The sequence below is a fragment of the Pelophylax lessonae genome (genome assembly GCF_965119305.1).
Source record: "Pelophylax lessonae genome assembly, chromosome: 7".
Lineage (NCBI taxonomy): Eukaryota > Metazoa > Chordata > Amphibia > Anura > Ranidae > Pelophylax > Pelophylax lessonae.
The window spans coordinates 233,821,412-233,847,595 of NC_138774.1; the positions used below are offsets into that span (position 1 = coordinate 233,821,412).

General features: G+C 49.2%; 1 protein-coding gene across 1 annotated transcript in view; it reads left to right on the forward strand.

Annotated features, from left to right (window-relative positions):
• The window catches only part of HUWE1 (HECT, UBA and WWE domain containing E3 ubiquitin protein ligase 1), a 484,118-nt gene that overhangs the window by 67,893 nt on the left and 390,041 nt on the right, over positions 1-26,184 (forward strand). The window contains exons 14-18 of the mRNA XM_082264230.1: positions 12,925-13,030; positions 13,192-13,296; positions 13,598-13,699; positions 14,187-14,267; positions 14,394-14,500. Of these exons, the coding sequence (XP_082120356.1) occupies positions 12,925-13,030; positions 13,192-13,296; positions 13,598-13,699; positions 14,187-14,267; positions 14,394-14,500 (501 nt within the window). The remainder of the gene's footprint in view (positions 1-12,924; positions 13,031-13,191; positions 13,297-13,597; positions 13,700-14,186; positions 14,268-14,393; positions 14,501-26,184) is intronic.

Sequence of the window (26,184 nt, forward strand, 5' to 3'; positions counted from 1 at the left end):
GTATCCAGGAATCTGGAGTACTGACTTAGCCAGTTAAAGGCACACATTACGGCAGGTTCCCCTAAGCAAGAAAGTCTGGATTCTTTCTCCATTCTCTCCACGGCTATTGCATTTATTGCAGATGCTTCAGCAGAGTCAGTTAAGATGACGGCAAGGTCTTCAGCATTAACCAACTCGGCCAGAAGAGCTCTTTGGTTAAAGACTTGGCCTGGATATGCAGCTTCCAAGAACAAGCTGTGTGGAATCCCATTCCAAGGGGATCTCCTATTCGGTCCTGAGTTGGGATTGTTCTAGCCAGAACAGCAGACAAAAAGGTATTTTCCCATTAAGAAAAAACCGCCAACTAAAAGGCTTTTCTCTTGCGTCCTCTCACAGTTGCCGCCCGATCATACAGTGTTCACTAATGGGTATTGGTCTTATCCACAAGAGTAAGCTAGGCAGAAGATTTTGTTAAACATTCACAAAAACTTTGCATAGACACACCTACAGGGGGCTGTCCCTCTGGTCCAATACCCCCTGCTAGCAGCATTCCCAATTCAGTTTGTCTTTTGCCTAGTTAGGTGTAGGCAGGCTACCCTTGGCTGGGGCTGCATTCTCAGCCTTTACTTCTTCTTCTTAATTTTTATTTCTGCAAAGTAATTTTTCTTTACACTTATAGATTTTTATTTGTTCCTGTGCTTAGTCAGACTTCAAAAGACTACATCGTTTGCGGAGCCTTGTGGAATCCCAGCCTGCCATCGAGCGTTAGCAGGCTATGCGTATGCCCAGGCCTCACAAACGACCTGTCCCTGTCCTCGGGGACAAAGCCTGCGAAGTGGCTACTTCGCTGGGATGTCTCAACTGCGGTACGCCGCGTGTTGCTAGCGTCCTGTTCGGCTGACGGCACCGCCACCCAGAGTGGGAGGCTTCCTGTCAGAGCGGTACCCATGTTTTTGCTGGACCGGTGAGTACCATGCTACCCCTCTGTCTATGGCATTTTCTGTCGGGGGGGGGGGGGGGGGGTGGTTATGGTATGTGGGGCCTCTGTTATGGGGATGGCAGTCTATGTGGAGTCTGTGATATCCCCTTCATGTCTGTCAGTATGGTTCCCGTGTGTCCCTTCACGGTCCTTGCGGGGGCGCTATAGTGGTTCTTCCGGGGTGTGGCAGGGTTGCGGGGTCCCTGAGTCCCTTGTGGTTTTTGTGCAATGTTTTGGGGGTACAGACATGTTTGTGGGGGCAGCATCGGTGTAAAACCGCGGGGCCGCCATTTCAGGTGTGGGCAGGCTGTTTCGCCTCTTTGTGAGGGCAGCAGCCATTTTCTGTAATATCTTGGCGCCCTCTCGGACGCCATCTTTAGTGTGGGCACTGTTTCCTCATGTGCTCGGCAGCCATTTTCTCGGAGCCTCCCCCATAGACTTACATTGGCAACCATTTTCTTGTGGCTCAGACCTTAGTTCGGCCTCTAGTGGCGTGACATTTCCTCTTTCCAAGCGCACAGATCGAGCTGGCAGCGTGGGTACAGTATAGACACACTCCTGGGAGCCTTTTTGCTATTTTCTCTGGTTTATATCTCTGCTGGCAGTTATTATCTTTCAGTGCTTGTCACTCATTGCGGTGCATTGCGGTGGGAACCGCCGCTATCGCCAATTTTTAAAGGGCCAGCGCCATTTAATCTCTAAGTGTTTTTGATGGAGTCCCAGGATAGCAAATTCCCCCCCAGCTCTGGTGGAGGGTTCAGGTACTCCTGAATCCTCTGCAATAGTCGCACTTACTGCTGCACTTAAGACTTTAGTGTCCAAAGTGGATCTGTTGATGTCTGAGCGGGCTTCTAAGAACAGGCCCAGGCTTTCTCAATCTTCTGATTCAGAGCTAGATATGGTTGCCACGGACAGTGTACCCCCTGAGGGGTCTGTCCTCTGTTGGATGGGGGGGGGGAGGAGATGGAGGATTCCCCCTCTGGGTCGGCCAGAGAAAGCGCTGCAATGTCTGCGCTCATTAGCTCTGTTAAAGACACGCTTCATTTAGAAGATGAGCCCCACCTGCCGGGTAAGCGGTCTTCCTTTGGGACCCGCAAAACCCAGAAGTCGGTTCAGGTGTTTCCCTGTCCCACTGAGTTTCACGAAACGGTGAACGAACAATGGCTCCATTTAAAGCACAATTTTGTGGTGCCTAAACGGTTTCAGTACTGTTATCCCTTTGCGTCTCCGGTGGATTCGCACTGGACTGTGGCCCCTAAGGTGGAGCACACGGTGTCCAGGTTAAATAAAGCCCCTCTGATGCCTGCGGAGGATTCTCCGGTGTTTAAGGACACGGCAGATAGGCGGGTGGAGTCTCTTACCCGCCACTCCTATCTGGTGGCAGGTTTGTTGATGAAACCAGTGTTTGCCTCAGTAAAGGTCTCTCAGGCTATGGTCGAGTGGACTAAGGTGCTAAGACGCACCCTTGTGGCTGATTCCGCCCCTCCTGCTACTCTGGAGATGGTGGACCATATTATTCATGCTGTTTTATACCTGTGACGCGGCCTTGGATGAGGCCCCTTTAGTCTCACGCTTATCTGCAGTCGCAGTCACGATCCGTCGCATCGTGTGGTTTAAAAGCTGGTCGGCTGACCAGTCTTCCAAGAAGACGATGTCTGACATCCCTTATGCAGGGAATCTCCTTTTCGGGGACTCCCTGGATGAATTGGTGAAGGGGGTCACTGGGGGGTAAAATCACACTGCTGCCCCAGGTGTCCAGGGGCAAGTCTTACCGCGGTAAGCGGGGCCCTTCCTTTAAACCTAACCAGGGGTCCTTTTGTTTCTTCAAGGCACAAGACAAGGGCAAATCCTTCATGGCCTCTCTTGGCCAGAAGCCTTGGGCGGGCAAGTCAAAAGCCCGCCCACACTGGCACGGCGGCCCAGTCCGCCTCGACCCGAAGGAGCGCCCTCACCCGTTTCAGGGGTGGGGGGACGTCTGCGCTGTTTTCCCGAAACTTGGCTGGCCAAGATTCAGGACAGATGGGTTCAGGAACTCATTCGGTCAGGGTACAAGATCGAATTTCGATCGCGCCCAGCAGACAGATTCTTTCCCTCAAATCTTCATTTGACCCCAGATCGCTTCCAAGATCTCCAGGGGGCGGTTCAGGATCTCCTCGCACAGGGGGTGATCATCCCGGTGCCACATTGGGACAATTTTCAGGGTTTTTATTTGAATCTGTTCACGTTGCCAAGAAAGGAGGGCAAGGTGCGTCCAATTCTGGACCTAAAGTTTCTGAACCGCTTCAAAATTTCCGCATGGAATCCCTCAGATCGGTGGTGGCCTCCCTGAGTCCAGGAGATTTCCTGGCTTCCATCGACCTCAAGGATGCGTAGTTACACATCCCCATCTATGTAGGTCATCAGAGGTACCTCCGATTCGCAATACCGGAGGAGCACTATCAGTTTGTGGCGTTGCCTTTCGGTTTCGCTTCGGCTCCAAGGGTGTTTACCAAAGTGTTGTTGGCTCCTGTCCTTGCCCTGTTGCGGGGCGTAGGGGATTGCAATCCTTGGGTATCTGGACGATCTCCTGTTAAGGTCGAATTCCAGTGCCACTCTGTTGCACGACCTGTCAACCACGGTTCAGATGCTCCAGGAGTTCGGGTGGTCCATCAATTTTCAGAAGTCGACATGGTCTCGTTCTGTTCTCTTCCCTTACCTGGGGATGGTTCTGGACTCCGCCCAGGCAAAAGTCTTCCTAACGGAGGACAAACTCCAGACTCTGCAGAACGAGGTCAGGTCCCTCAGGGACAAAGTCCTCATCGCTCAGGACCTGCATGCAGTCCCTGGGATTGATGGTGTCAGCCTTCGAGGCGATACCATTTGCACAGTTCCACACACGATCTCTGCAAGCGGAGATTCTGGCCAGGTGGGACAGACGTCTTCATTCCTTGGAAAGGAGGATCTCTTTGAGCCACCAAGTCAGGACGGATCTTCTGTGGTGGCTCCAGTCTCTGGCTCTGACGGAAGGGAAATCCTTTCCGGCCTGTTATGGACGGTGGTCACCACGGACGCCAGCCTGTCGGGCTGGGGTGGCGTTCTGGGCAATTTGTCTGCCCAGGGCACTTGGTCGGAGGAGGAATCCTCCCTACCGATAAATGTCTTGGAACTGCGACGCAATCAGACTATGTTTGCTCCATTGGTCGGATCATCTTCGGGGCTGCCCTGTGCTTGTGCAGACGGACAACGCAACTGCGGTGGCTTGCATAAATCACCAAGGGGGCACCAGGTGTGTCCGGGTGGTCAGGGAAGTGGCAGAGATTCCGTCCTGGGCCGAGACGCAGGTCTCGGCGATTTTGGCAGTTCACGTTCCAGGTGTGGAGAATTGGCAGGCCGACTATCTGAGCCGTCAGACCCTGGACCAGGGGGAATGTTCCTTACACCCGGAAGTGTTTCAGATGCTGTGTTTGCGATGGGGATCCCCGGACGTGGATCTGTTCGCGTCTCGTCTAAACAACAAGGTGGGAAGGTTCGTGGCAAGAACACGCGACCCTCTGGCAGACGCCTCGGACGCCTTGGTAGTGCCGTGGAATCGGTATCGCCTGATTTATGCCTTCCCCCCGATTCAGATGTTGTCCAGGTTCCTTCGCAGGTTGCTCTCGGAACCGAGGTTGGTGATTCTAGTGGCCCCGGACTGGTCGCGCCAGTCTTGGTACGTGGACATCATGCAACTGGTCGTCGAGCCTCCCTGACGGCTCCCGTTACGAGACGATCTGCTGTCTCAGGGGCTGATCTTCCATCCTGCTTTACAGTCGCTGGCTTTAACAGCGTGGCTGTTGAAAGCCAGGTCTTGAGAGATGGGGGTCTCTCGTCGGTGGTCATTCCTACCCTACTCAAGGCTAGGAAGGCCTCGTCCGGTAAGATTTATTATCGTACCTGGAAGGCTTATTTCGCCTGGTGTGAATCGCAGGGTGTTGGCTTTCCTGCAATCTGGTGTGGACCAGCGTCTTGCGCTGACCACTATTAAGGGTCAGTTATCTGCGCTGGCCATTCTTTTCCAGCGCCCATTGGCATCAAATTCCTTGACCTTTATTCAATTGGTGTCATCTGGCTCCCCCTAGGAGGGCACCCTTGCCTCCTTGGGACTTGAATTTGGTTCTGTCCGTTTTGCAACGTCCTCCATTTGAGAACATCCGGGAGATTCCTCTGCCTGCGCTGTCACGGAAGGTCTCCTTTCTGGTGGCGATCACATCTGCTCGCAGAGAGTCGGAGTTGGCGGCCCTGTCTTGCCGCTCCCCCTACCTGGTTTTTCATAGGGATAAGGTGGTCTTGCGACCTCATCAATCCTTCCAAAGGTGGTGTCCGATTTTCATCTCAACGAGGACATTGTCTTGCCTTCGCTGTGTGCGAATCCTAAGCATCCTAAAGAGATTGCCTTGCATTCCTTGGATGTAGTCCGGGCGATCAGGGTGTACCTGTCTACTGGATCCTTCAGAAAGTCTGATTCTCTTTTTGTCCTTCCTGAGGGACCTCGGAAGGGTATGGCTGCGTCTGCGGCAACCATTTCAAAATGGATCAGACGGACGATTGTACACGCTTATTCGCTTAGGGAACGGGTTCCGCCTTTCCCTGTCACGGCGCACTCTACCAGAGCGGGGAGTGCGTCTTCAGCCTTTCGCCATCAGGCGTCTGTGTCCCAGGTGTGGAAAGCAGCCACCTGGTCGTCCGTGCACACCTTTACAAAATTTTACAAACTTGATGTTTTGGCATCGGTAGATGCCTCCTTTGGCCGCAAAGTTCTGAGTGCGGCTGTGCCTTAGGGGGAGACATGGCGTTTTTTTGCCTGTCCCCTCCGGTTGGGGTTTTTTTACCACTTGGTTAATTTGCTTTTTGCTCCTGTTGAGCTTTCCTGTTACCCAGTGTTTTACCTTTCTGGTTCAGATAAGGTTCTTTTCTCTGACCTGGTTGCCTTATAGACGGTTACGTTTCCCACCCCTCACATCTACACTGCTTTGGGACATCCCAGTAGTGAAGACTGTATGAGTGCGCAGCGACTGTCAGAGGACGTAAGAGAAAATTGAATTTTTGTAAGAACTTACCGTAAAGTTCTTTTCTGAGTCCTCTCCTCTGACAGTCGCCGCCCCCCACCCCTCTTTTGGGGTTCATGGATTATCTACTGCTTGCTACCAAACTGAATTGGGAATGCTGCTAGCAGGGACCAGAGGTGTATCTATGCAAAGTTTTTGTGAATGTTTCTAACAATCTTTTGCTTAGCTTACTCCTGTGGATTAGACCAATACCCAGTAGTGAAGACTATGAGTGGGTGGCGACTGTCAGAGGACTCAGAAAGGAATTTTACGGTAAGTTCTAGTTTTGACCTCAAAAAGCTCAGCAGGATAGCAGGCCCCAGGAGAAGAGAAATTGGACAACGCAAAGACCCAAGGGAAAAGGAAGTGTTCTCTTCAATCCACCTGCGTCGACCAGCAAAACGCAATGACAAGACATTGCCGGTGGGAGGAAGATTGAGGGAATTCCTCCCCTACTGGGCAGCCATAACAGAAAGCCATAATATTCTAGATATGCTGTCCCAAGGCTACAGGATCGAGTTTTTGGAGACACTGCCCGAAGGGTTCTTTGTCACAAACCTCAGAAGAGATGCAGCCAAGTCCTGGCTACGATGGACCTACTAAAGGACCTGAGACGACAGGGAGTTGTCTGTCCAGTACCGGTGGAGGAACAACAGGGGTTTTATTCCCACATTTTTGATAAAGAAACCATCAGAGTATTTCCGTCTCATCCTAAATCTGAAGCAACTTAACAGGTCAGTTCTGTACAAAAAGTTTTGGATGGACTAAATTCTTAGTCAGAACCCTGTTAACCAAAGGATGCTTTATGGCATCAATACACTTAAGGGATGCCTACCTGCATATCCCTATAGCCCCTCATTCACAGAGATTCCTAAGATTGGCGGTAAATCTGGGGAAGGAAATGCCTCACCTTCAATTCAAAGCCCTTCCTTTCGGCCTATCTGCCCCATGTATTTTTACAAAAGTGATGGCAGAGTGCCTAGCGCCCCTCCGCCTTCAGGGAGTCTCTGTGGTGTCATGCTTGCACAACCTACTTTTGTTTGCCCCTTCTAAAGAAAAGCTTCAAGAGGATCTGCACAAAGCCAGAGGTCATCTAGAGTCTCTAGGTTGGATAGTGAATGTCCAGAAGTCGAACCTCACACCGGCTCAGCGGGTTCAGTTCCTAGGGTTTCAGATATGCTCAGTGGAACAAAGAATTTTACCAGTAGACAAACCGGTCAAGATCCAAAATATGGTAGCAAGGCTGCAAACAAATCAATGGTGGTCATTCAGAGAGATCATGTCAGTTCTAGGAAACCTAACTGCATCAATACCAGCCATCCAATGGGCAAGGCTTCATTTTCGACCACTACAGTATTTTCTCACAATCTGGGATAACAATCTAGAGACTTTGGAGTTAAAGGTAAAAATCCCCATCAAGGTTAAGAGGACCCTCTGGTGGTGGAGAAACCAAATAATCTTGTTACAAGGGTTGGCCTGGGCTTTCCCGGTAGACCAAAGATTAACGGATGCCAGCAGATGGGGTTGGGGAGCCCACTGGAACCAAAACCTGGCACAGGGGGATTGGTCTCAGATGGAGACAATAAAATCCTCAAATTGAAGGAGTTGAAAGCAGTCGGCCTGGCTCTAGCGGCCTTTTTTCAAATCCTCCAGGGGACTCATGTACAAGTCCTATCTGACAACGCCACTGCAGTGGCATATCTAAACAAGCAGGGGGGCACAAGAAGCAAAACCCTACAGTTATTGGCAACAGAAATTCTGCAATGGGCGTAAAGTCGGTTGCTCTCCTTGTCAGCAATCCACCTAAAAGGTACATTAAACAATGTGGCGAATTTCTTAAGCAGGCAGAAGATCGGAGAAGCAGAGTGGAGCTTAAATCCAGAAGTCTTTATGTTGATAGTCAAGACTTGGGGAAGACCAGAAGTGGATCTGTTTGCAACAAGAGAACGCAAAAAACTTCCACTTTACTTCTCACTCCACAGGAACACCTCTCTGGGAGTGGATTCTCTAGCACATCCCTGGAAGTTCAGTTTGGGGTATGCCTTTCCTCCCTTCCAACATATTCCGCTTATGCTGAGAAAGATCCAGATGGAAAGGGCCTCAGTGATCCTGATCACTCCATATTGGGGGTCCCAAAAGGGTCTGGTTTTCTACTGTCCTTCAACTGACAGCCAAACCTGCTTTTCAGCTCCCTCTTTGTCAGGAGTTGCTTCTTCAAGGTCCAGTCTGTCACCCACAGGTGGAAAAGCTAAACCTCACAGCCTGGTATCTGAGGAGCAGCTGCTAAAAAGGAAAGGACTTGCAGATGCAGTAATTTCTACTTTACTTTCCAATAGGAAGAAGGTTACAAGGGATATATATGCGATATATATGCTAAAGTTTGGAAAACTTATAATACCTGGTGTGGTTCAAAAGATCTAAAATTGGACAGTATAGTTTCAATTTTGGAGTTTCTACAAGATGGTGCAGTGAAGGGTTTGGCAGTAAGTACCCTTAAGGTGCAAGTAGCGGCCTTGGGAGTATTCCTAGAAAAGCCTATTTCCTAAGTATCTTTGGTCACCAGATTCTTCAGGGTCCTCACCCGCTCCAGACCAACACCTATCAAGAATTTTCCCAAATGGGACTTGTCAGTAGTTCTTCAGGCCTTTACAAAGGAACCTTTTGATCCATTAGAAACCATCTCTCTAAGAAACCTTTCCCTTAAAACTGCTTTCTTGATTGCAATAACATCAGCAAGAAGAATTAGTGAACTGCATGCTTTATCGATTATTGAACCCTTTTTGTCCATATATCCTGACATGATAATTCTCAAATCGGATCCGGGTTTTCTCCCAAAAGTAGCATCAACGAAAAACTGATCCCAGGAAATTGTATTACCATCGGTTTTCCGGCAACAAAAAAGGTTGCCAGGCATCAAAGGATCAATTGCCATATGTCTTAGATCCGCTATTTTAGAGACTTACTCCCAGATAAAATCTCCCCCGCAGGGGATTAGAGCTCACTCTACTAGAGCTGTTGCCACTACATGGGCAGAGAAAGCTGGTGCCACTCCAGATCAAATCCGCAAGGCGGCTACGTGGTGAAGCTACTTTACGTTTGCACGACATTATAGGTTGGAGCTTTTGGCAGCTGCGGATCAGGCTTTTGGCAGAAAGGTCCTTCCGGCTGTGGTCCCTCCCTAAACTAAGTCTCGATAATCCTCTCAAGGTGCTGTCCTGAAAGACGTTTTAGGGAAAATTCAAGTTAGACTTACCGGTAACTTGTTTTCCAATAGTCTTTCAGGACAGCAGGGGTCCCGCCCTATTGTATACATTTTTTGCTGTGATTAACTAAACATATCTGTGTGTTCCTGCATGGGCTGGAGGTACTCTTCAACTGATGAATTGTGGCAGAAGCCTCCTTTTAAAATCTGGTGGATGGGGTGTTTCCTGTTGGTAAGAGGGAGCAGTCATCTCTCAAGGTGCTGTCCTGAAAGACTGTTGTGGCGCTTTTCCACTGCATGGAACCGAACGGTTCGGCTCGCTTTTGTGCTTTTCCACTGCTGGTACCACATGGTATGGTGTAGGAACGGTTCGGTACGGTACGGCGGCGCTTTTCCACTGCATGGAATCGAACGGTACAGCTCTCAAAAACAGTACCTACTCGATTGTGGTTCCAAGAGGTACCATACCCGGTACCATATCCCACAATCCTTTGCATGCAGTCACTACTAGCCACTGATTGGTCAGAGAATCCCACCCACCCCATTGTTATCCCACCCACTTAACTTTAGTACTACTTTAGTGGAAAAGCAAACCGTACCGAACCGTTCCAACACCGTACCATGCGGTACCAGCAGTGGAAAAGCAAACCGGGCCGAGTAGAGTAGAGCCCAGCTGGTACTTGCAGTTTATAAGTGCCATTAGAAAACAAGTTACCGGTAAGTCTAACTTGAATTTTCTTCGCTTCGCTGTAGGAGAGGAGCATTATCAATTTGTGGCATTACCGTCTGGTCTCGCCTCCGCTCCCAGGGTCTTCACCAAAGCGTTGGCTCCGATATTGGCATTACTGCGACAATGGGGGATTGCAATACTGGGGTACCTTGACAATCTCCTTAAGAGCAGACTCGCATTCAGTCCTGTTGGGCGACTTGGCAATCACTGTATGGACTCTGCAAGAGTTTGGTTGGAACATCAATTTCAAAAAATCTTCTCTGGTAGCATTTTCAAAATTGGATTATCTGGGCCTGACTCTGTACTCAGCTACAGCGAAGGTGTTTCTTCCCCTGGACAAGCTGCAAAAGTTGCAGAGGGTGATTACTTTGCTGTTATCCAGCAGCCTGTCCTCTCTGCAGACTTGCATGCGAACCTCAGGTCTGATCGTGCCGACCTTCGAGGCGGTACCGTTCAGTTCCACAAGAGACCCTTACAAAGGGAAATTCTTGTCAAGTGGAACAAAGATCCAAAACCCTTGGACACTTCGATTCGGTTAAGTAACAGCTTAAAGAGTGCTCCTCTGTGGTGACTTCGCTCATTGGCCGTACACCAGGGCAAGTCCTTCTTTCCATTGATTTGGACCTGGTAACCAGGGATGCCAGCCTGTTCGGCTGGTGAGGAGTGCTTTTGAAGCTGTGTATCCAGGGGTCCTGGACCGTGGAGGAGTCCAGACTACTGATCAATATTCTGGAACTCGAGTGATAAAGCTTTGTCTGAGTCACTGGACAAATCGTCTGCAGGATTGTCTAGTTGGGATTCAATCGGACAATGCCACAGCAGTGGCTTACGTCAATCATTAAGTGGGCACCAAGAGTGTCCTGGCGGCCCGGGAGGAGGCCGAGATCCTGAAATGGGCAGAAAATTTTGTTCCAGCCCTTTCTGCCGTGCATATCCCAGGAGTGGAGAACTGGCAGGCGGATTACCTGAGTGGCCAGGTGTTGTACCAGGGGGAATGGCCCCTGCACCTGGAGGTGTTTCACCTGCTGTGTGTTTGGTGGGGGGCACCAGACGTCGACCTTTTAGCCTCTCGACTCATCAAGAAGGTACAGAGGTTTGTAGCTAGGTCTCTGGATCCTCTTGCCGACTCGGCAGATGCACTGGTGGCTCCTTGGGGTCAGTATCGGCTAGCTTATGCGTTCCCTCTGCTGAAACTCCTGCCGAGGCTTCTGCGCAGAATAGAGGTGGAAGGGATTCCGGTCATTCTGGTGGCCCCAGACTGGCCTAGCCGGTCTTGGTACGCAGATCTGGTAAGGTTGGGCGCAGATGCTCCTTGGAGACTTCCTCTCAGGGAAAGATTTGCTGTCTCAAGGGCCTTTCTTCCCTCCTATTTTAGTCACTGGCTTTAACAGCGTGGCTGTTGAAAGCTAGCTATTGAAGGACAGGGGTCTTTCGGATTCAGTGATTCCTACACTGTTGAAGGCTAGGAAATCTATCTCTAGGAGGATCTGTCATCGTACGTGGAAATCTTACATCTCATGGTGTGAATCGCTGAAGGTGCATCCTCGCCTTTTTTTAGTGGCTGGGATTTTGATCTGTCTCCAAAGAGGGGTTGAACAGCGGTTGGCCTAGGGTACTATTAAAGGCCAAGTGTTGGCTATGGCTGTGTTTTTCCAACGCCGTTTAGCTACGCATGCTTTGATTCACACTTTTATTTAAGGGGTTTGCCATATGGCTCCTCCGATACGATCCCTGTTATCTCCGTGGGCTTCTAACTTGGTACTGTCAGTTCTTCAAAAACCTCCCTTTGAGATCATTAGGGAGATTCCTCTGCTTACACTGTCACAGAAGGTAGCCTTTTTAGTGGCTATTACCTCTGCTCGCAGAGTATCTGATTTGGCGGTGCTATTCTGCCATTCGCCTTATCTGGTGGTCCACAGAGATAAGGTACTTCGACCTAATCATTAATTTCTTCCTAAGATGGTTTCTGGTTTCCATTTGAATGAAGACATTGTGCTGCCTTCACTTTGACATAAGCCCAAGCATCCCAAAGAAAATTTCCTTGCATCTTTGGATGTGGTTCAAGCAATTGGGGTTTACCTGGCCACTACTGAATCTTTCAGGAAATCAGACTTTGTCCTCGCAGAAGGACCTCAAAAGTTATTGGCTGCATCTGCGGTGTGACCATGTTAAGGTGGATCAGGCAGACAGTATTCCAGGCTTCTTCACTGAAGGGTCAGGTTCCTGGTAAAGGGGCATTCTACAATAGCGCTGAATGCCTTTTGGGCTTTTCGCCATCAGGCGTCGGGTCTGCAAGGCGGCAAATTGGTCGTCTGTGCATAAGTTTACAAAATTATACAAAGATGTGTTGGCATCTTCGGTTACTTCCTTTTGGCCGCACGGTTTTGCAGGCTGCTGTTTAACTGTTTTTTTTTCTCTTTTGAGGGTGTATTGTGTTTTCAGGGTGAGCTCCATGTTACCTGGTTGGCTAAGTTTAGCCTTTGGGGAGTTATGTTTCCATTTGCATTGTCTTCCCACCCCTCATGAATATACTGCTTTGGGACAACCCTATAGTCTGACTAGATGGAGCTGCATCTGTCGAACGATAGAGAACTGGATTTTTGTAAGAACACACCGTAACATCCTTTTCTCTTAAGTTAATTGACAGACGCAGCACCCGCCCCTCTGAGTGAATAGTGTTTTTTCTATTCCTAAACATTGCTTGCAACCTAACTGATACCCGAATGTGTCGGGTGATGCCTGCAGGGACAGCCCCCATAGGTGTGGTTAAGCTTTTTTCCTGCCTAGTGCTTCTTACTGATAGGAGGAGCCTAACCCTATAGTCTTGACTAGATGAGCTACATCTGTCGATGACCTTCAGAGAAAAGGATTTTACGGTAAGTTCTTACAAAAATCCAGTTTTATTGTAAATTGCACTGTGGCTCTGTCCTAGCTTATCGTTCGTTTTTTTTTTTCTTCTTTTTCTAATTAGCATGAAGTTGACTTGTGCAGGAAAGAGTGCCCATTTGTCATTAAACCAAAAATCCAGCGCCCTGTTACTGTTCAGGAAGGGGAAGAGATGGAAACAGATATGGAAGGTAATTAAAAAAATAAATTAAGAATAATCATTTGAACATTGAGACTTCATTTTCCACTACTGTTTTTGTTGTCTTGGGTTTCTTTCTTGTCTATCCCCTCCCTCTAATTTTACTTTTGACATGTTAAATTTGAGGTTAGTTAACTTTATGATATCTTTCAGTGTCTGATGTGGCCATGGAGAGCAGTCCGGGGCCTTCTACCTCTACTGAACCTCGACCTTTGCCCGCAAGCAGTAGCACTGGGAGCATAGTGATGCCACGTTCTGGTAAGGTTTTGAGCGTAGAAACTTGGCTAAGAACAGTTTTGAAGCTTAAAAAAAACTAAATTACTAATTATATTTTAGGAAAACTGTGGGTCTTTCTGTAGGAGTTGAGGAAGGGGAGGTTATCACCATTTCCTCGGTAGTTAGGCATGACCGAATTCACAAGAAATAAAGACCTGCGTATTCTGGAAAAGTCTGTTCTGGTCAATTATTGGAAGGAATTTTGTATATATTTTTTTTTGTTATGACGAGATAAAATTTGTCAAGTGCATTACGGTGCAAATGATCAATTTGTGTTTTCCAGGTGTGCAGTGCATTCCCCAAAGAGCTGCCTTGTTGAAATCTATGCTAAACTTCTTGAAGAAAGCCATTCAAGATCCTGCTTTTTCAGATGGCATTCGGCATGGTAAGTACCTTTTTTGTTTGTACCTTCCTTGTGTATTCAAGTGTATCTATACCTGAACATTTTTTGTGTTTTTGATAAAGTGGTGAAAGATTAAATCTCCTAAAACAAAATTTACTGCAGTTGATGGCTCCTTTCTGAAAGCTTTTTTTTTTTCCCCTTACTTCGTCTGGTAAAAAAAGTTTCTCCCAGGACAGGAAGTGAGGGAAAATCTTTCGAATAGTAACACAGGCAGAAGTAAAATTGCCTTCTTTATGTTAATTTAGGGAGTTCTAGAATCTGTCAACTTTCTGTGGCCTTCTTCCCGGTTTTAAATCTTTTCTCTCTTCCTGTTTGGTAAAAGTTATACCCCTGGATAGAAAGTGTGGAAACCGTCATAACGGAACCTCAGATAGTAGTGAAAGCTTACAGGGATTCTAATCTTTCTGCATTCTGTCAGAAGGGGTGAAAAGTTTTAAATTTTAAACCTTTTTATTTATTTTTTATTAAGTAATGGATGGAACCCTTCCCACATCCCTGAAACACATTATCAGCAATGCAGAGTACTACGGGCCTTCTCTATTCTTGCTTGGTAAGTTTAATCAGAAATGTATAACTGTTTCTCAACATTGTTAGTATTCATGTCTACGTACTGTGTACTGTAACTTGTTAATTTCTTTATTTTGTTTTTTGCACACGCTTCTTCCCTCATTTCCAGCCACTGAAGTGGTAACCGTTTTTGTATTCCAAGAGCCCTCCCTTCTCTCATCTCTTCAAGATAATGGTCTTACCGATGTGATGTTGCACGCTCTCCTTATCAAAGATGTAAGTTGTACTGCTTTCTAAGGTGAATCTTTGGGGTACACAGCTGTCTAATATTGTATCAGCCATCATCTTTTATGAATGTGTCCCAATTTTAATGTAGACAGCGCTGGCCCATGTTAATTCCCCAGCTGAAAAGGGATACTTTTGACCTTTCCTACAGAGCTTAATTAAGGCAAAGGGAGAAATTAGTCTTTTTGGCATTTTAGCATTGCCAGAGGAAGGACGTTCCTTTTGATCCATGCCTCTCCTGTTTATCTATACATATAAAAAAAAAAATTATACGAACAGGTACATATAGAGAGCTCCTAATGAGCCTTTATCTGCGTATCTCGTAAAGCTGGATATTTACTAGAATTGCGAACTAGAAATCCTAGTAAAATTATTTTAAATTTTTAAAACCTTTAAATTTCATTCAAACGTAGTTCAAGATTTCTCTATCGTTCATTGATGGACGCAGTCTCAGATGCATATCAGTAGGTTTCAGGTAGTTATGCTGCCCCCTACAGGAGTAGGACACTAGGCCTGCGACGTACGAACCATCGGGGGTGGGGGGTCTCTACCTTTCAATTCAGGGCCCACCTTCCATTCTATCCCATTCTGGATTCTTGGATGTCCTCACGAGGGTTCTCAGTTGCTCTGAAGGCAGCGCGGGGCCGCCATTCTCTTGCAGCCTCATGTGCTGAGGAGATCATCGGCCGTCTTGGTGCACCCTGCACGACCATTTGCGGTGCCTTTTTCTTATAGGAATCGGGATGGGAGTTCCTGTAGGTGGTTTTTGTGGGCCGAGCCCCTCCCTTTACCCTGGGCTGCTCTTCAGATCCTCCCCTTTTGGATCAAGATTGCTGCTGACACAAGCTGTGCAGACGTTCTGGGCCTCCTGGTGCATCTTTGGTATAGTGAGTCTGGGGGCCTCTCTCTTTGCTGGGGGTCTCCAGTGCGCTTTGCCTGCCCTCTGCTTTGCTGTGGCGCAGTGGGACACTTAAAAAAAAAAAAAAAATTAAATAAAAATGTTTTTTCTCTTACGTCCTCCGACAGTCGCCGCCCACTCACAAGTCTTCACCAATGGGTATTGACCTTTTCTCCGCAGGAGTAGCTAGGCAACAAGAATTGTTAATAACAAAAGCTTTTAGCATAGACACACCCCTAGGGGCTGTCCCCTCAGTCAATACCTCCCTGCACCAGCATTCCCAACTCAGTTTGATCTTGCCTAGCTTAGGAGTAGCAGGCTTTCCTGTGCTGGGGCTTCAGTCTCAGCCTTCTACCCTTTTTGATTTTATTTCAAGTATTTTTCTTTTCCTAGCTGTTATTTTGTCAGCTTTAGTTTAGGGTTCTTCGGATGAAGATGTTCATGCAGAGCTGGGTCTCGGACTGGCCGCCCTGGATCTCAGGGCTGAGTGCCAGATGGATCCCCAGCCTGCCATAAGCGTTCAGCTTAGGTTTGCCCTGGCACATTGAACGACCCATCCCTGTTCGCTGCAGGGATGCTGCCTGTAAGGTGGCTACCTCACTGGACGCCATGCTGCGGTCCACAAGCGTCCTGGCTGCGGCACTCCCTGTTTGCCTTGATAGCGGTTTGTCGCTGGAGACGGCTCCCCACGCCATCTGGTAAGGTAAGCACCTTCTGTGTGGGTGTCAGTCTGTGGCTGTGTAGTACCCCCCATGTCTGTGTAAATGCGGGCTTCCTGTCAGATCCCTGTATGGCTGCATTGCCTGTGGGCTGCGAGGGGGGGGCCATCCTGCTCTGCTGTGAGTTATGCTCTGGGTGCAGATTTAGGTACAGACATGTGTTGTGCGGCCGCTGCTGCGATCCGCCAATTTTTTTTGCATATATGCTGTGGCCAGCCCTGTCCCTGTACAGCGCCGTGTTTTGAAGCCATTCGCCGCCATTTTGGCGGGCCGCGCTCGTTCGAGCACATGTAGGCGCCATTTTCCTGTAGCCTCATCCCTCAGCCCAGTGGCCATGTTTGCGGAGCCTCATAGGCTATATCAGTCAGCCAGCTAATGCATCACTTCCTCTTTCTCTGGGAACAGCAATCGGTGGCAGCAGCCTGCTGTGCTCTCTCCAGGTTTTTACCTTCTTTGTCCTGTCATTCCTTGCTCAGTGTTCGCGATCCCTGCGGGATCGGTGCATACAGTAGTGTACGGTGGGCTGCGCTCGCCGTGGTGTTAAAGGGCCAGTACCTTTTTTTTCCTTTTCATTGCTGGGGCATGGATTCTCAGGATAGCAAGTTTCCCCGCGCCCTGGTGGGGGACCAGGGGGCTGCTGCACCCCCCGAGGGGGCTGATCTGGCCGCGGTGGTGGCGTCCTTGGTTTCTCAGGTGCAGATGCTGATGGCTGATCGATCCGCAAAAAGGGCCAGGTTATCCATTTCCTCTGATTCAGAGGGCGATGTGGCTGCTGTGGCTGGCGTACCCTTCTCGGGGTCCCGCTCATCTTTGGACCTTATGGGGTCCGAGGGGGAGGCAGAGGTGGAGGGGGTTGATGTTTCTCCCCCTGGCTCGCCTGAAGAGCTTGCACTCATGAATGAGCTGATTGCCTCCATTAAAGATACCATGCACCTAGGGGATGAGCCTACTCCTCCTAGGGTGTCCTCTTTTGGAACGCAGAGGACTCGTAAATCAGCGCAGGTTTTTCCCTGCCCTGCGGAATTTCATCATACTGTTAATGAGCAGTGGAGCAATTTAAAGAAGCCCTTTACTGTGCCAAGTAACTTTAAACTGCTTTATCCGTTTGCGCCCTCCACCGACGAGCGTTGGTGTGTGGCGCCTCAGGTGGATCACGCGGTGGCCATTTTGAACAAGGCTACTGCGGTTCCTTCTGAGGATACCCCGGGACCCTACGGACAGGAGGCTGGAGTCTCTTGCCCGTCATGCCTATATGGTTGCTGGTTCTATGCTGAAGCCTATTTTTGCTTCCATTATGGCGGCACAGGCTGTTGCAGATTGGACGAAGATGCTCAGGCGCACCCTGGTGGCTGATTCGGCTCCGCCTACCATGTTGGCTATGGTGGATCAGATCCATCAGGGTGTCATGTACTTGTGTGATGCGGACTTGAATTTAGCTCCCTTGGCTGCGCGTCTGTCCAGCGTGGCGATACTGAACCGTCGGGATCTCGCATTTTTGGCTAGGCTTTGGATACTCTGATTAAAGGGGTTACGGGGGGGGCAAGAGTACTCTTACCCCAGTCTCACAAGCATAAGTCCTTCCGTGGTAAACGGAATTCCTCGTTTAGGCCCTCTCGGGTCCTTTCGTGCCTTTAGGTCGCAATCCAAGGGCAAGCCCTTCAAAGGCCAAGGGTCCCAGAAGAAGCCGTGGGCAGGTAAGCAGAAGTCCGGCCAGTCCGGTTCGACTTCCCATACCACTTCCGCCTGAAGGGGCGCCCTCGCCCGTTTCTGGGGTGGGGGGACGTCTGCGCGGTTTCCTACAACCTTGGCTGACCCACATTCGGGACAGATGGGTTCAGGAAATCGTTCGATCTGGTTACAAGATCGAATTTCTCTCTCGGCCGGCGGGCAGATTTTTTTCCTCAAATCTTCAGCTGTCTCCGGAGCGCTTGCAGGATCTGCACCTGGCGGTGCGGGACCTGCGGGCCCAAGGGGTGGTTGTTCCGGTGCCTCATCGGGACAGATTTCGGGGATTTTACTCCAATCTGTTCACTGTGCCCCGAAAGGAGGGCAAGGTGCGTCCGATTCTGGACTTGAAAGCTCTGAACCGCTTTGTGCGGGTTCGCAAGTTCCGCATGGAATCCCTGCGCTCAGTGGTGGCTGCCCTGAGTCCGGGGGAATTCATGGCCTCCATCGATCTGAAGGATGCGTACCTACACATCCCCATTTTCGAGGGTCACCAAAGGTACCTTCGATTCGCCATTGCGGAGGATCACTACCAATTTGTGGCGTTACCTTTCGATCTCGCTTCGGCTCCGCGGGTTTTTACCAAGGTGCTGGCGCCGGTTCTGGCCCTGTTACGAGCACAGGGCATTGCTGTCTTGGGGTATCTGGACGATATCCTGATAAGGTCAAACGCCAGTCGGAGCCTGGTGACCGACCTGTCCACCACGATGCGGACACTGCAGGAGTTCGGTTGGACCATAAACATTCCGAAGTCGACTCTGTCCTTCGGTTCGTCTTCCCTACCTGGGAATGATTCAGGACTCTTTCCAAGCGAAGGCCTTCCTACCGGAAGACAAGCTTCGGACACTTCAGGACGAGGTCAGGTCCCTCAGGGACAACCGGCACTCGGCTCTCCGGACATGCATGAGATGTCTAGGTTTAATGGTCTCGGCTTTCGAGGCGATCCCCTTTGCCCAGTTTCACACGCGGGGTCTCCAAGCGGAGATTCTTGCCGAGTGGGGCGGGCGGCCGCAATCACTGGATCTGCGGATCTCGTTGAGCCAAAGCACCAGAAGGGATCTTCTGTGGTGGCTCCAGTCCCCGGCAGTGTCGGGGGGCAAGTCTTTTCGTCCATTATTGTGGACGGTGATCACCACGGATGCCAGCCTGTCGGGCTGGGGTGGTGTTCTGGGCGTTTTGTCCGCCCAGGGAACTTGGTCGGAGGAGGAGTCCTCCCTTCCGATCAACATTCTGGAATTGAGGGCGATAAAGCTTTGCCTTCTGCGATGGACGGACCGGCTTCGGGGCCGTCCAGTTTGGGTTCAGACGGACAATGCCACCGCGGTGGCCTATATCAACTGTCAAGGGGGCACCAGGAGTGCTCGGGCGGCTTGGGAAGTGGCCGACATTCTGTCTTGGGCCGAGACGCACGTCCCGGCGATAACGGCAGTTCACATACCGGGGGTGGAGAACTGGCAGGCGGACTATCTGAGTCGCCAGACCCTGGACCAGGGGGAATGGTCCCTTCACCCGGATGTCTTCCAGATGTTGTGCGTGAAGAGGGGTTCTCAAGATGTGGACCTGTTCGCGTCTCGTCTAAACATCAAGGTGGAAAGGTTCGTGGCAAGAACGCGCGATCCTTGGGCGGACGCCTCGGACGCGTTAGTGGCGCCCTGGCATCAGTATCGTCTGATGTATGCCTTTCCCCCGATTCAACTACTGTCCAGGCTGCTTCGCAGATTAGCCTCGGAACAGCATGCGGTGATTCTGGTGGCACCGGACTGGCCTCCCTGGTCTTGGTACGCAGACCTCGTAAATCTGGCAGTCGACGCTCCGTGGCGCCTGCCGCTTCGGGAAGACCTTCTGTCTCAAGGGCCGATATTCCATCCTGCTTTACAGTCGCTGGCTTTAACGGCCTGGCTGTTGAAAGCCAGGCCCTGAAGGATAGGGGTCTCTCCCCTGAGGTCATTCCCACCTTGATCAATGCTAGAAAAGCCTCTTCAGGGAAAATTTACTACCGTACTTGGAATGCATACTTTGCCTGGTGTGAGTCCAGGGGGTATTCCCCTCGCTCATACTCTGTCGAGAGTGTTGGCTTTCCTCCAAACTGGAGTGGACCAGCGCTGGCCACGATTAAGGGTCAGATTTCTGCGCTGGCCGTTCTCTTTCAACGCCCTGTGGCGTCTAATTCATTGATTAGCACCTTTGTTCAGGGGGTGCGACATTTGGCCCCTCCTAGGAGGGAACCTTTGCCTCCATGGGACTTGAACTTAGGCTCCCTTTGAAAAGATCAGGGAGATCTCGTTGTCTCTGTTGTGCTAAAAGGTTGCCTTTTTGGTTTCGATTTCTTTTTGGCGGCTTTGTCCTGCAGCTCTCCCTACCTGGTGATTCACAAGGATAAGGTAGTCTTGCGACCTAACCGATCCTTTCTTCCGAAAAGGATCTCGGAGTTTCACCTTAATGAAGACATTGTCTTGCCTTCGCTCTGCGCGAAGCCTAAGCATCCGAAGGAGGTTGCCTTGCATTCTTTGGATGTTGTTCGGGCTATCAGGGTTTACCTGTCGTCCACTAAATCCTTTCGCAAGTCGGATTCCCTCTTTGTCCTTCCTGAGGGACCTCGGAAGGGCATGGCGGCGTCGGCTGCGACAATCGCCAAATGGATCAGACAGACCATTGAGCAAGCCTATGCCTTGAAGGGGAAGGTTCCTCCCTTCCCTGTGTAGGCGCACTCTACCAGATCTTTGAGTACGTCTTGGGATTACAGTCATCAGGCTTCTGTGGCCCAGGTGTGTAAGGCGGCGACTTGGTCGTCCGTTCACACCTTCTCAAAATTTTATAAGGTGGATGTTCAGGCATCGGCCGATGCCTCCTTTGGCCGTAAAGTTCTCAGTACGGCAGTTTCTTAGGGACCCTTGTTTTTTTTTTTTTTTTGGGCCCTTGGTTATTGGGGTGTTTTACCCCTGGGTTACTTGTTTTTTCCTGGGTTGTTGCTCCTGTTGAGCGCGTTTTCCTGTTGCCCAGTTGGTTCTCTTACTATGGTAAGGTTCCTTTCTCTGATGTGGGTACTGAGTTGCCTTTTGTACGGTTGCGTCTCCCACCCCTCATGTCTACACTGCTTTGGGACATCCCATTGGTGAAGACTTGTGAGTGGGCGGCGACTGTCGGAGGACGTAAGAGAAAACGGTGACGGTGGAATCCTCCACTGAGGACAAGGCCACCTCGGCCTGAAGGTGCACCATCACCCATATCTGTTGTGGGGGGGACAGCTTTGCTGGTTTCCGAACCTGTGGCTGTCCTGGATACAAGACAAATGGGTTCGGGAGGTCATACGGGCCGGTTACAAGATCGGGTTTCGATCCGTACCACCGGTAAGGTTTTTCCCTTCCAATGTGCGACTGTCCCTGGATCGCTTACAGGCTCTTTGGGGCAGTTCAGGACCTGGTACAACAGGGTGTAATAGTTCAGTGCGTCGAATGTTTTCAGGGTTTTTATCCAAACCGGTATATGGTCCCCAGGAAGGAAGGCAAGATGCGTCCGATCCTGGACCTGTAGGCACTGAATTGCTTTGTGCAAGTTCAGAAATTCAAGATGGAATCCGTTCGCACGGTGGATGGCTTCCCTACATCAAGGGGATTTCCTGGCCTCCATAGACATGAAAGATACCTACCTTCACATCCCAATATGTGTGGGACACCAACGGCAGAGGATCACTATCAGTTTGTGGCATTACCCTTTGGTCTCGCCTCTGCTCCTCGGGTCTTCACAAAATTGTTGGCTCCGGGCCCGGTTCTGTTTTGCGGCAGCTGGGGATATCGGTCCTGGGTTACCTGTGCGATCTGCTTCTATGTGCAGAGTCTCCTACGGTGCTGGTAATAAATTTGGAGATCACAATAAAAACTTTGCAGGAGTTTGGGTGGATTTTGAACCTTCAGAAGTCATCCTTGGTCTCTTCCATGAGACTGGACTATCTGGGCCTGACCTTGGACTCATCCTCAACCAGGGTGTTTTTTTCATCCGGAAGAACTTCAAAAACTCTAGACTGCGGTTCAGCTGTTGCTGTCCAGCAAATGTTTGTCCCTTCTCACCTGTATGAGAGTTCTGGGACTGATGGTGTAGTGCTTCGAGTCGGTCTCCTTCGCTCAATTCCACACGAGGATCCTCCAGAAGGAAATCCTTCTCAAATGGAACAAGAATCCAAGTTCCCCGGACAACCAGATCCAGCTGAGCTTGGCGACCAGGGAGTCCCTGGTATGGTGGCTTCAGTTCCTGATGCTCAAGCTAGGAAAATCCTTCCTCTCTGTGTATTGGACGATTGTCACCACGGATGCCACTCTGGATGGGGAGGGTTTCTCGGCAGGTGGAGCTGAGAGCGATCAGGCTTTGCCTAGTCCACTGGATCCAGCACCTGCAGGGTTGTCCAGTGCCCTTTAAATCTGACAATGCCACGGCCGTGGCTTATGTCCATCACCAAGGCGGCACCAAAAGTGTCCTTGTGGCCTTGGAAGTGGCAGGCATCCTTCGGTGGGCCGAATGCTTTGTTCCAGCTCTTTCCGCTGTTCACATTTCAGGAGTGGAAAATCGGCAGGCGGATTATCTGTCGACAGGCCTCGGATGCAGAGGAATGGTCTTTCTGGAGGTTTTCTGGCAGTTGTGCCTTCTTTTGGGCACTCCAGATGTGGATCTGTTGGCGTCTCAGTTAAACAGAAAAGTGCAGAGGTTTTTGGCTGGCTCCTGGGACCCTCAGGCAGATGCCGTAGACGAGCTGGATGCCCCGTGGGGTCAGTATCAGCTGATGTATGCCTTTCCCCCTCTCAAGTTGCTGCCAAGATGACTTTGCAGGATCGAGGTGGAAGGGAATTTCGGTCATTCTTGTGGCTCTGGACTGGCCTCACTGAGCTTGGTATGTCGACCTGGTCAGGCTAGTCGCAGATGCTCCTTGGAGGCTTCCTCTGAGGCCAATCTTTCATCCTGCTTTGCGGTCGCTGGCTTTGATGGCTTGACTGTTGAAAGCCAGGTGCTGAAGGATATGTGATTGTCTGATTCACTGATTTCCCAATTTGCTTAAAGCAAAGAAAGCGACTTCTAGGAAGATTTATCATCGTACATGGAAGTCATATATTGCATGATGTGAGTCCCTTGGGGCTCCCCCTCGTGCTTACTCGGTGGCCCGGATTTTGGCCTTCCTTCAAAAGTTGGGCAAGTTGGTCAAGGCTCAGGTTTCGGCCTTTTCAATTTGCTTCTAAAGGCCATTAGCCACCCATTCCCTGGTGCTTAACTTCATCCAGGGGGCATGACATTTGGCACCTCCAGTGCGACCTCAGCTACAACTTTGGGACCTTAATTTGGTGCTGTCGGTTCTTCAGAAACCTTTTTGAAAGTATTCGGGAGGTTAAGGTGGCATTCTTGGTGGCTATTACTTCTGCACGCAGGGTGTCGGAACTGGCGGCGTTGTCCAGTCGTTCTCCCTATCTTATGGTTTACAGGGATAAAGTGGTACTTCGTCCGGGTTCCGTCCTTCCTTCCGAAGGTGGTTTCCAGTTTTTACTTGCTATATATACTCGAGTATAAGCCGACTATTTCAGCAAAAATGGCGCCGCCCGGTACTAACACTTCACCGCGCATGCGCCGTCTGCCCGGGAATAGCCGAACGTGTACATGCTTTCCCGAGCATCGGCGGTGCATGCGCAGTACGGGTTGGCGCCCGGCGGCGCCATCTTTAAATGTAAGGTGCCTCACCGACAGGTAAGTGAGACTCCTCCGCAGCCCCTGCATTTCCTCATTCAGTGCTGTGGGCATGGTACAGTACATTCTCCTGTACCATGCCCGCAGCACGGCATCACCTGTGCCGTGCCTGTACCCTCACCTGTGCCGTGCCTGTTCCATCTCCTGTGCCGTGCCCACAGCCCTGCATCTCCTGTACCATGCCCGCAGCCCATTTTGTATCTAGTGGTGGACCAGTTTGGTCCAGTTGCTGCTGCATTTCCCACCCTAGGCTTATACCTAAGTCAATACGTTTTCCCACTTTTTTGTGGTAAAATTAAATGCCTTGGCTTATACTCGAGTATATACGGTAAATAGGACATCGTGTTACCCTCTGTGTCCGAAGCCAAAACATCCTAAGGAATTTGCACTGCATACTCTGGGCGTGGTTCGTGCAATCAGGGTGCACTAGGAGACTACCGAGTCTTTTCGTAAATCTGATTCGCTCTTTGTACTCACTGATGGTCCAAAGAACGGGCTGCCTGCATCTGCCGTGACTATTCAGACCAGAGGTTGGGGACTCAACTCAAATGACTTGAGTCAGACTTAAGTCACCAGTTTGAGGACTTGAGACTTGTTTGACTAAAATTAATAAAAGACTCGACTCGACTTTGACTTGGTATTCATGACTTGAGACTTGACTTTGACTTGAGACATATTACTCGAAATGGCTTTACTTTTTTAAGTTATTAAATATTTGCATTCTCTCAAGATGTGTTAAAGCAAAATTAATTTGCCTGTTATGTTTCTGACACCACATTTACTTAACACACCTCAGTGTGTTCTGATTTTTTTAGGACACTGGCTGTTTAAGCAGTTTTGTTAATGTTGAAAATAAAACAAAACCTTTGCTGACCACTGACTTTTAACTGATTTAAAGGTGCTAATTGGGGTAGATCAGTATTTTGACTTGATTTGTGACTTGACCAATATTAATGACTTGACTTCTAGTAGGGACTCGATTTGCTTTCTTTTTGCCACAGTAACTTGGGACTTGCTTGAGACTTGAAGGTTAAGACTTGAGACTTGCTTGTGACTTGCACATGTGTGACTTATTCACATGTATGGATCAGACAGACAATGGTGCAGGTTTATTCAATTAAGGGTCAGGTTCCTCCTTTCCCTATAAATGTGCATTCTACTCAGGCGCTTAGTGCTTCCTGGGCTTTTCGCCATCGGGCATCTGTGCTTTAGGTTTGCAAGGCGTCTACCTGGTCGTCTGTTCATACCTTCACAAAATGTTATATGGTGGATGTGCTGGCATCTGCAGATGCCTCTTTTGGCTGCAAAGTTTTGCAGGCTGTTGTTTAAGGGGGCTTCTCAGCCTTCCTTGAAGTTTTTTTTTTTTTTTTTCTTTCAGGTGAGCCTCCTTTTGTTCTGATGAGTCCTATGTTGCCTGGTTGGCTATAGTTTAGCCTTGGGGACTTATTTTTCTGCTGTTCCCACCCCTCATTTTATGGCACTGCTTTGGAACGTCTCTACTGATATGCATCAGAGACTGCGTCCATCAATGCACGATGGAGAACTGGATTTTTGACTTACCGTAAAATCCTTTTCTTTTAAGTTCATTGATGGACGCAGTACCCGCCCCTCTTTGAGTTGGGTTGGTTCATTTCTCTGACACTGCTTTGATACAAAACTGACATCCTATGCAGGAAGAGAGAAGCTATACCCCCTGGGACTGCCCATAGGCATAGCCAGGACTTTTTTCTGTCTAGTGTCCTACTCTTGTAGGGGGCAGCATAACCCTACTGATATGCATCAGAGACTGTGTCCGTCAAAGAACTTAAAAGAAAAGGATTTTACGGGAAGTCAAAAATCCAGTTTTTTTTTTTCCTTTTTAAAGCATTCGATTTTGAATGCTTGAACTGCTATTTCTATTTTTTTTTTTCACTGCCGTCGAAAACTAAAGTTGATTTTAGTCCACTGATTTGAGAAACAATCCTCCTTACAACCATGAATGTGCAGCAAAATTTTACTAGTATACCCAGCTAAGATACCTCTATTTTCCTTAGCCAACAATTAGAATTGGGGCGCATGTAGATTGGTGTTTTCTTCACATGCACCTCAAATGCTGGTAATCAGATTGACTTCATTAAATTAGTGTTTCTGACGGTCCAGAGGCTGCATTTGATCTGTTTCTTCAGATGTGACGCATCCTGCCGAGGTGCACCTAAATTGCAGGCAGAGCAGGCCGAACAGCATTTTTCTTGTCAAATGCTAGTTTTGTATTTGAATTCATGCATTTGAACCTGCGGTGTTTGAAAGGGAAAGACTGACGAGAACAACTGTCATGAGCCCTTATTTGTTAATACAATTTTAAGGGTGAACGTTTGAATTTGTTTAAATAATACAGTTCTCCTGTTGCAAATAAGATAAATAAGGCCCAATTCTATTTCTCATTATTCATGCTGGACACAATAGTCATCAAAAGTATGTATACTGCCATACCAGGGAAGTGGGGGACTTAGAATTTAGTTCTTGCATTTGTTTGTATTTTGAATTGCTACACAAGTGTTCATGATTTTGCAGTTCTTGAGAGCCAAGTATACATGTGTGCATGTACTGCATAACACAGCTAGGCATTTTATTTG